Here is a 10,932-nt window from a genome sequence, read left to right as displayed (position 1 = left end):
TATTCTCATTAATAAATAAGAAATAAGGGACTAAGTAATTCTTTGTTAAAAATATGAGAATATTTGTTTGACTTTGATAAAAAAAATTTGAAAGTTTTCTTTCTCATTCTTTTTTTTTTTGAAAATTAGTATGCGACCGACTTGACATCAACGACCTTTGTTACATTTTTCATATTTTAAAAATAAATATCATGTGAGGCGAGTGAATAAAAAAAAAATAAAGAAAATAATTTTTTGAAATTATTATTTTTTATTATTTTAAAAGCTATATTTTCCATTTTTATTTCAGCTAAAATATTGTTATAAAAAAAGAAAATAAAACTAAAAAAATACTACAAAAACAATATAAATCAATTTGAAGAAAAGGTAAAATTGAAAAGTAATGAAAATGTATAAGTGAATATGTATGTGGGTGTAGAAAACAAAAGTTAAAAACTTGAAGATGGGGTATACGAAAAGAATCGCGGTGCAGAAAGTAAAATGCATCCAAGCCCAAATGCGTGCTTAATGAAATTACAGAAAATAAAAAAGATGGGGTTATTACATTGAAGAATCGGAGAAGTGCATGAAGTAAATTACAAGCCCAATTACTCTGGGTGCGAAATTTAACTATTGGAGTGCATGAAAAATAATAGAATCTGCCTAGCCCTAGAATGAGATGAAGGTGTGAGAGTTAATTATGGGTTGAAGAAGAAAATTAAAATATGCCGAATCCTAAAACCCAATTAAACGCCAATTTCTTCCCATTCTCATCTTCAACCTCACGTTAGAAGTCGAATTCCGATATATATATATATATATATATATATATATATATATATATATATATATATATATATATATATATATATATATATATATATATATATATATATATATATATATATATATATATATATATTTTATATATATTTATATATTTTTGTAATTCGAAAGTCTACAACTTTAACCGAATGTTGATTTTCAGAAATCAATATCCAAAAATAATTTTAGGATGTAATTTATATGGTTTTGTTTTAAATGGTCAAATAGTATTTTTGACATTTTAAAGGTATAGAAGAAATCTTTGGAGGTGTAGAAAGAAAGCCTCAAAGAAAAAACAATGGACTATTGAGTACAATTTTGGAAAAGGTGCAAAAAATAAAAACGAAAGTAGAAACAGAAATTGGCCTGCTGTTGCTAACCCATTTTCAAAATAATAAATAAAAAGACCACGAAGAAGAAAATATACAAACATAGATTAATATTAATTCTTACAAATTCTATATATTTTACTTTTCTCTTTTTGATTATTATTTTTTATTTTTGTAATTTAGTATAAAACTTTTGTAGAAAAACATTTTACTTTCTTGGACAAAACATGGTGTTGACATTAAGAAATTTTAGTATAAATATAAAAAAAAAGTTAAATAAGAGTTCATTTATATAAATAGAAGTATCTCTCTGAAAAAAGGAAAAAAAATAAAAATATAATACCAAAATTCATTCAATACAATGCTTAGTATTTGAGATTGGTAGTAAGATCCTCAATTTTTTTTTAAATAAGATAGAGCTTTTATAATATGTCATTGATTAATTTATTAGTAAGGAGCTTTAGAATAAGTAGAAAATAATTAAATAGAAGTTTATTTATATAAAAGTCACTATCTCTCTAAAACAATATATTTTCTTTTTCTTAGTGTCTCTCTATATCTCTATTTTCTCTCAAAACTCTCTCAGACCCTTTAGCTTCTCTCTCAGATCCTACTTATTTCTTTGTCTCTCTAAATCTCCAGCTTCTCTCTAAACTCTCTCAGACCTTACTCATTTGTTCGAAGATTGGAAGACACTAACAGTCTCTTATCAGCGAGAGCTACATTTCTAGCCGATCTAATCCTTGAACAAAGTAAGTTCTTCTTTTATCTCTTTTAGAGTCAGTTTGTGGTTCTGTTTGCATGTGAGATTTTAGAGTATCTGAAGAATCTCTAACCAGTTAGGATTAGTAGAGTGTGACCAGATCGTTAATCTGCATCTTCTTTATGCATATTCTACCATCTTGTGTTTAGGGATGCTCAGAGTTGAAGGGTCTCCTTTTACCCTTTTAGAGTCAATATGGATTTCTGTTTGCATGTGTGTTTTTAGGGTCTCTAAAGAATCTCTAACCAGTTAGGATTAGTAGAGTGTGACCAGATCGTTAATCTGCATCTTCTTTATGCATATTCTACCATCTTTGTGTTTAGGATGCTCAGAGTTGAAGGGTCTCCTTTTACCCTTTTAGAGTCAATCTGGAATTCTGTTTGCATGTGTGTTTTTGGGGTCTCTAAAGAATCTCTAACCAGTTAGGATTAGTAGAGTGTGACCAGATCGTTAATCTGCATCTTCTTTATGCATATTCTACCATCTTTGTGTTTAGGGATGCTCATAGTTGAAGGGTCTCCTTTTACCCCTTCAAGAGTCACTTTGGAGTTTTATTTGCATGTGAGCTAGTTGGTTTTGCATGTGGGGTTTTGGGGTCTTTAAAGAATCTCTAACAAGTTAGAATTAGCAGAGGGTGGTCAGATCTTAAATCTACATCTTCTTTATACATATTCTACCATCTTTGTGTTTAAGGGTAGTTGAAAGGTTTTTGTATTGTTCATATAAGGAAAGTTAATTAAATTAAATTAATGGTGTTACTTGAATATTCACTGAAAAACTGCTTTCTGAAACATTTGAATGAGGTGTGAAATGGGAATGATCTCTTTAGATCTATGTTTTTTCTCTCACTTTATTCATGTTTAATAATATTTTTATTACATTTCTATGAAATTATAGTTTTTTTAACTGCATTAAAAAAATATCGTGAAGCCTCTCAAAAATATTTTTAAAATGTTTTAAATCCTTTTATTACAAGTTAAGTGTCAAAGTAATTTGAAAGAGTACGACGTTAATTGTAATTAGTAATTAATAAAAAAGAGACTATTCTTGTGACACAATTTTAATTGTTCGATAATTATGACTTTAAAATATAATAAATTTTAAGTTATATTGAGTATAAAAATTATTAACTATGCGTATCTAAATTTTATCTTTCTTATAAACTCTTTCTCTTGTCATTATTTATATTTTTATTCAATTTTTTGATTATATTTTTTTCCTGTAAATAAAATAACATAAATTCTAAGTAATCACAATTTCGAAAAGTAAGATTTTTTTAGTAATTGAGATATTAAAGTTGAACAGTGGAATCTTTACTATATTGATTATAGTGATGACATGTTTAGTTTGTAGATATAATATCTTTATAGTAAATTTACAAGATTTAGAAGTATTAAAATTTTATTTTAAGATATTTGAATATTATTGATGAATATCGAGTTATAATTGAATTTTGATTGAATTAGTAAAATTGAATTCATAATTGATGTAATTTATAAAGTAAATGTTTTTTCGATTCTCCTTTTTAAATGTTTTAAAATTAATTGATTACTCATATGGTCAATAATGTTATGAAACTGAATTTCTGAATTTTAAGTCTAGGAAGGTCACTTGGATAAAATGTTTGAAAAATGTAAACTTACGGTAAAAATAAACGTTAAACTTCATAGAATTTATAGATGATTGGTCTAAATTTTGGACAAATATAAATATGTATTATATATATTTTGTTTTATAACCCCAGTGTCGAATAATAATTGTATATTACAGTGATATAGGTTGTTACAATTATTATTTTTCCAAAAGTTAAGCACATGATTATTATTATTTTTATTTAAGTGTTATATTTCTGGAAATTTTTTATTTATTTATTATTTACAATGTTAATAATCACATTATTGTACTCTTATACATTTTTAATGTTTAAATAATTTAAAACTATATTTATTTATTGTGTTAAATGAAAAGAAAAATAGCAAAGTAAAAAAATACAGCTATTTTATTAAAATTAAGAAGATTTATTGTATTTTTTTTATTATTTAAAACAACCCTTATAAGATAGAAAAAAACAACGGAGAGACTAATTAAAAACATTTGATGCTTAATCTTTACACTAAAATGATAGAAAAAAGTTCTTTGAAATAAATTCACATAATTACGTTAAAAAGAGTTTCGTATCCGTTTCTCTTTTATTAATGTCACAAATTAAATTTTATTTATGTCACAATCAACGAAGTTGCTTTTATATATTTCAAAACAAAAAATTATTTGTCACATTTCCATTTTGTATAAAAAGAAAAGAAAGAAAATAGCTAAACAGTGCAAATTTGCAACCCTTCAAAGTTTTCGAAATTCAAATTTGGCCACACAAGTCAAAAATTGTTTTCGCCCTTTCTGTTCCCGCCACCCTCCATTGAAGAGGGAAATAAAAGTTTCCAAAACAGAGGGTGAAGGTGAAAAGTTTTACACAAACCCATATTAATGTCCGAAATTTCAGTGTCTTATTGCGGCTAAAAACACTTCAGCTTTGGTTTTTGAAACCCACCAACAAGCAAAAGTCTTCTTCTGTGTTGTTAGCTTTCACAAGCTCCAATGGCTATTACGGCATTTTCTAACTCCAGCATTGAATCTGGGTTCTCCCCTGCTCAGCAGAAGAACATGGAGCTCGTTGCTGCTGGTGAGAAGAAGCCAAAGAGGTGCAATTCTCGTGGTGTTCGGATTGTGGGAAGCAGAATCTACGATTCTGATAATGGAAAAACTTGCCACCAGGTACCTTTCTTCTTCTTTCTTTTTGTTCCTTTTTGACGGGATGAGATTATATAAGAATGTTGTTGTTGTATTACTCAACGTGTGTGAATAGGCTTGTATATAGACTTGTATATAGTTGTTTCATCTGAGTTAATTGTATTGAGTTTCAGTTTTCAATTGTGCTACATCTTTAGATACCTTTGTTGTTGCCAGTATATATATATATATATATATATATATATATATATATATATATATATATATATATATATATATATATATATATATATATATATATATATATATATATATATATTTGAGCATTTGACAAGATGCATGTAATCTTGTAAAGAGATGTTATGCTGTAGTTTTGCTGTTACTTTTGTTTTTCTTTCTGTTTCTTCTTGTGAGGGTGTAGTAGTTTAAAGAGAGGGTGAAATCTGGATGTGGGTGCGTGAGGGTATGCGACAAAAGGAATTGTGGTTGATAGGTCTTATAATGATGGTGGTGATGATATCATTCAGTTTACTTTGTGTGTATCATTCGGTTTGTGTTTTTTTTTCTTTCTAGATTTTGAACTTTATTCGGATGATAACATTTTCGTTTGCTTTTGTTTTCTGTGTTGAAGTGCCGCCAGAAAACACGGGATTTTTGTGCTTCGTGCAAGAATTTGAAGAATGGGAAGCCCTGTTCCATTAAATTCTGTCACAAGTGCCTCCTCAATAGGTTACGTTCCGCACTATAGAACGTCGTGTTATCTTTTTATCCTTAAAAATGCTTTATTCTTTCTGAATTATTTTATCAATTTAAGCTTATTTCTGGCCATGCTTATGGCAAACATTTTTAACTTTTCAAAGAGTTTTCTAATATCCGTAGTTTTAACATAAAGTATCCAAATAAACCAGTCGTTAAAAATTTTGGAAAACCAGTTTTCGAATGTGTATATCACGAAGGAATTATCGTACTACCGCTGGTAGAATAAAACCACAAAGAATACGATGACAGAGTACCTTGGTGAATATTTGATTGTGTTTCCCCTTCTAAAGATTTTTCTATGGTGAATTAGGTATGGAGAAGATGCCGAAAAGGCAGAGCAGTTGGACAATTGGGCTTGTCCAAAGTGTAGAAACATTTGCAACTGCAGTTTTTGCAGGTGAGTTTCTTTTGTTTTTTGTTTTATTTCTTTGTGTGTTTTCAGTTGTTATTGTATCATGAGTTCATTCTGAAAGATGAGTGCTCCTTTTAGGAAGAAAAAAGGCGAATTACCTACTGGTCCACTGTTTCATACAGCTAAGGCAACTGGGTTTAAATCCGTGTCTGAAATGCTTGTTGCAAACACATCTAAGTATAACGAGATGGGATCCATCATGGTGAGTGTTTTGCTTTCAAAGCAAGTTTACTCATGTTTTCTGATCGAAGAAGCTCCTATGAATGCAAATTCACGCTTTGTTAATGATTTCAGGAGCATGAACACGTTAGTAGTTCAAGTTTTGATGAAGTGCTAGCTTGCAAAGGTGCTTCACCCATGAAACCAATTGCGTCGGAGAAGGTACCATACCTTTTGTTGGGTTAATTTGTGTTAGTTATTAGCATATACGTTTCACTCATTGGTGCATAGGGTTTATATGCGTGTGGTGCATCCAGTGAGAGGAGTTAATTTTTGCTGTATGCCTATGCAATGAATAGTTGAAATTGATTTACCTACATCTAATCTTGACATCCCTGTTAACTGTATGGTATAGATTAACTTTTCATACCTGTGATGCATTAATATTTTAAATTGGACTATGTATTAAAATCTTGTTACTAGATTTTTATATGCGTACTTTACTTGTGCCTATGTATCTCATCTGGACTTTTGTGTTTAAAACTTCTATAGTGTGTGTGCCTATATATATATATATATATATATATATATATATTTGTTTATTTTCTTTTCTTGCATAACGAAGGGCAAATATCATAACTTGAGTATGACGTTTTTATTTCAATTTTATTATTGTTATCATACATACGCTTTCAAGAAACGAATTAAAGACTAGAAATAACATCTTGATGATGGCTCATCAATATGAATACAATCTATATGACCAACAATCTAGAAATCAAGAAAAATAAGTTAATAAAATAAAAGTAATTTATAATTATATTTTGTTTAATTCATAATGATGTATCCATTATTTTGTCTTTTTAGATAGTCATATTTACCTATATCATTGTGTCTTATGTGATGATACATGTACACATGAATCACAGCTTCTTATGCTCTGATGAGTTTCGTTGATGTTTTTTTCTTTCTTTTTTTCAGGACCTTGTAGTATTTCTCTCGGGGGAAGTGGAGAAGGAAAACTCTTCACAAACGAACAGTAGTTTACAGCTTGACCCCGTAAACACTCAGAGGAATTCTACCAAAATATCTAAGAAGACGGCGCGTGAAGAATTAAAGGAAATATGTAATGCAAAGAATGGTGATAATGCTGGCAAAAAGAAGAGCTACAAAAAGCGTAAAATTTGCCAAGAAGTTCCAAATGAGGAAAAAGGGAACGCAAATGATGACACCAGAGCTTGTAGCAAAGTCGCTGAAAAGGAAACAAAGGTAGATAGCAACCATAATTTTTGTCATAATAAAATATTGTTAGAACTGATGCTGAAGGAAAATCATTGTCTGGGGTGCAAATACAGGAACATAGAAATCATCACCTTATTTCTGTGGATCCTGCAAATGATTTCATTGATCCAATGACTTCGACCCCAAAGAAAAATGTGCAACATATGCACGCTGAAAATTGGAACTGTACTGTGCCGATAGATAGTTGTGCTGGTGCCGAAGTCCAAGTGGAAATGGCAAGGTTTGCTAGTGTTGGTATGAACTCTGTGATGGATAAAACTGAAGAGGAAATTCCTTTGCCTCTTGGAGCGGAGTTAACAAAAGTATTGGACATTGAGCTTCCACCTGAAAATGTTGGGAATGCACTGCAGCTCCTAGAGTTTTGCAGAGTATTCGGCAAGGTATGCCCCCATTTTAACTCTGTTGAGGGTGATATTTTTTGTGTAACATTAAATTATGCACTCCAGATATAATGGTGCATTTGTTACATATATACTTGTATTACACTGACTTATTTTGCAGCCATTCATAATTGCTTTATAAAGTCCTTTTTCACATTTACCTGTGTATAAACTTAATCAGGCTCTTGATTTGAAGAATGGAGAGGCTGAGGCCATGTTACGAGAATTGATACGTAAGCAAAATTTACGTCGAGGACAAAACAACTTGGTGGTTCAATTTCAAATTAGAATGTTGACCCTCATATTTAATGATTCAGAAAATGAGTGAGTTATTTTTTATATCTTTGATCGATTTGTTTGTTTACAGTTTGGGCAGTGATAATTATTTTGTATGACTTTGGTTTAGGTATCCATCCTTGACTGCCAGCGATGGAAGTAATTCATGGTTGAAAGCGCTGAAAGATTTAATAGCTGAATCTGATTATATAATGAAGGATTTTCCTTTGGATTGGCTTGAAGAAGGTGCAAGTGGATATCACAACTTGGATTTGTCTAGGAAGCTCACTTTGCTGAATTTTCTTTGTGACGAAGCTTTGGGCACTGAGTAAGTGTGTCAAGTATATAAGAAAATAGCTTTTTTGTGCATTTTGCTTTTGTTTTATTGTTTTATCACTTTTTCAATCCTTTTCTTTTCCCTATTGTCTTCATAATCTTGTTTTGAAGTGGTTGGAAATGTTCTTAACGTGTACAGAAAATTGAGGTGTTGTATTGAAGATCAAAATGCAAAACATGCAGAAGATGTGAAAGAAGCAAAATCCAAGGTTGCTGAAGCTGTGGACAAGGTAATAGCAAGCAAGGTTTGACGTTCTTTGTATCGAGATGTTTCTTGCTCTTATATTGTATTTGTAATTTTGTATGCATCCTATTTATAGGAGAAGGGTCTTAGGAAGAAATTGCAGTCAGAGACGGTTAACGGTATTATGCTAAAGGTGACTCCACTTCAAATGGAGAAGCATAATGCTCTACTTACAAAGCTAAAAAGTGAAGTGGTTCAAGCTCATGATGAGGTGTTGAAGTTAAAGGGTGCACTTCCAAAAGGTATGATATGATGCTCGTGAATTAATCATTATCATATGATGTCTAATGTTTTCACATAATACCAATAACATTCCGTTATGCGACATCCTATAAGGTTTTTAATTCCATTTGGTTTAAATTCACCATTTTCTTATGGAAAATTGATTGTTTGCGGCAAAGCATTTATTTTTCAAAAAATCTAGACTGGGAATTGGATTCACAGAATAAATTAATGCTCTTAAATGGAAAGTTTGGGTACATGCTGTTTTATATCTTGTAAGAATTTAATATTTTTGGCTATTGTAATGGTTATCATTTGTTTTTCTAATATTATAGAGAAACGTGGTTCTGATGCCATGAGAATAAAGCCCGAGTTTGTGGACAACGATGGAAAGGTATTTTGGAAGTTGAAAAGTTATAACGATGAAAGCAGTGTTCTTTTGCAAGGTAACTCTCAAAATCCAGTTGAAATGATGATACTATTGTGATTTGGGTTTTAGGAAGTTTTCTAACAGAAAGCAATTTGCAGATGTGAAAATGCAAGACGAAACTGCTTCTTCATCTGAAGAAAAATGGTTTGTTTATGGTCCTGAGAAGAAGGAAGAGGTTGATAAGTATATTCACTCAAGGTGAGTAAAAGATTGCTTTTGTGGTTTTGGATGTTGTACATGGCACTGGAAAGCTTGCATTCTTTGTATTTTGACAATAAACATGATGGTAAATAGTTACCAAAGCTAGCTTGAGTTTGTTGAATATGTTAGAGAAAAGTTATCATCCTAACAACCATTTTATCTATCAATTAACAAGTATTATGAATTTGAAATTGGATCCTTAGATATCATTTAAGATACTTGCAGATTGATAATGTGATATTTTCTAATAACCTTGATATGCAATTTTTAATGTTCTGTTTAGATGTTATATTTTAGTTCATTACATTTGTGGACTACGTCACAACTACTCAGTTGTTTGTGTCAATGGTATTGTAGTTTTCTGTTCTATAATTGATGCTCCACATGTGCAAGTAATAACAATGTTTCTTTTCTATCATTATTTCAGGGCTAAAAGACTCAAAAGCCACAAAGGTTAAGAGTAATAGCATAATTGTTGGCCAAAACGCATTGTTTGAGGTAGATTCATATAGGTAGGTCCTTTCACTCATGGAGTATTTGTGTTGTATTTATGAGTCTTATGTAAATTTATCTAATAATATTGTGTTAAAGTGTATTGCTAGCATATTTGTAGCTTGATTTATATTTTATTTGTTCTGAATATGTGGATATGATTAACATCGTGGAAAGTGTTTTGTAGGTATTGGTGGACATCTTTCTATGCTCGACCATTTTTGATTGAGAGTTGAGTAGGTTCCCCGTTTTTTGTGTTCTTTGTATAAATGGAAGCATTATTGTGATATACAATCATGTAGTACGATTGTAAAGTTGATGATAATGCTAAAACTTGAAAAAGAATATGAACTTGTTGTATCTTGTTGTAGTGAATAATAAAGCTAGAAGTTTATTTTTTATAGAAACAAGAGAAACATAGGTTTTGATGTAATTACCATTCTTAGTAATCTTATTCTTCATTTAACTAGTTAGATATGGATTGAAATCAATTGCAAAGTGATACATTCTCAATATTCTTAGGTAATTACATCTTTTACCTTAATATTTATTAACTTTATGTTTTCATTTAATACTACTTGCTATATGATTTTTTCTTAACCATACAATCTATCATATTATATATTATACATTATATATATATATATATATATATATATATATATATATATATATATATATATATATATATATATATATGGGGAATTAGTTGGGAAAGTTGTTTATAATAAATAGTTCTATTTATCACAAGGGTTATTATTTACAAATTTTAGAGGTGAGTTTGATTTCTATATTCAACATTTTATACCTATTCATATAGTCGGCTTATTTTCTTTCTTTTTATATAATTTTTAAGTTATTTTAAATAATTTTGTTATTTCATGGATGTAATGTTTTCAGATTTTTAGTTACTTTCTATATGTAAAGAAAGACATCCTTTAATCATTATTACTTTTATTAACTTTTTTAATTTAGTATTATAGTAACTTTCATATCTAATGAGTATATCTATAGAGTTCTATATTATAATATCATAATAGAATATTTTTTTAACTATCATTATCTTACCAAGTGTTAA

The 10,932-nt window shown here is 29.6% G+C and overlaps 1 protein-coding gene across 1 annotated transcript; it reads left to right on the top strand.

Moving 5' to 3' along the window:
* Nucleotides 1-4,332: 4,332 nt before the first annotated feature.
* Nucleotides 4,333-10,345, top strand: LOC114181321 (uncharacterized). Its single transcript, XM_028067742.2, has 15 exons — nucleotides 4,333-4,665; nucleotides 5,273-5,370; nucleotides 5,711-5,797; nucleotides 5,891-6,014; nucleotides 6,107-6,193; nucleotides 6,953-7,240; nucleotides 7,327-7,653; nucleotides 7,835-7,977; nucleotides 8,060-8,257; nucleotides 8,405-8,495; nucleotides 8,586-8,751; nucleotides 9,067-9,177; nucleotides 9,260-9,359; nucleotides 9,790-9,874; nucleotides 10,042-10,345. Exons 1-14 carry the CDS (start codon nucleotides 4,489-4,491, stop codon nucleotides 9,818-9,820), a joined length of 2,028 nt encoding a protein of 675 aa, XP_027923543.1. The 5' UTR covers nucleotides 4,333-4,488; the 3' UTR covers nucleotides 9,821-9,874; nucleotides 10,042-10,345.
* Nucleotides 10,346-10,932: the final 587 nt, after the last annotated feature.

Source organism: Vigna unguiculata, chromosome 4 (genome assembly GCF_037176805.1).
Source record: "Vigna unguiculata cultivar grain cowpea cultivar isolate G323 ecotype 2 chromosome 4, ASM3717680v1, whole genome shotgun sequence".
Taxonomy (NCBI): domain Eukaryota; kingdom Viridiplantae; phylum Streptophyta; class Magnoliopsida; order Fabales; family Fabaceae; genus Vigna; species Vigna unguiculata.
The sequence above is the reverse complement of the archived record's forward strand: the minus strand, read 5'-3'. Positions and strand labels throughout refer to the sequence as shown.

Bases quoted from the DNA above. Each gene is read 5' to 3' on its own strand.
- LOC114181321 (XM_028067742.2), top strand. From the start codon at position 4,489: ATGGCTATTACGGCATTTTCTAACTCCAGCATTGAATCTGGGTTCTCC. The intron at 4,666-5,272 runs GTACCTTTCTTC...TCTGTGTTGAAG, and splicing joins ATGGAAAAACTTGCCACCAG to TGCCGCCAGAAAACACGGGA. The intron at 6,194-6,952 runs GTACCATACCTT...TCTTTTTTTCAG, and splicing joins AACCAATTGCGTCGGAGAAG to GACCTTGTAGTATTTCTCTC.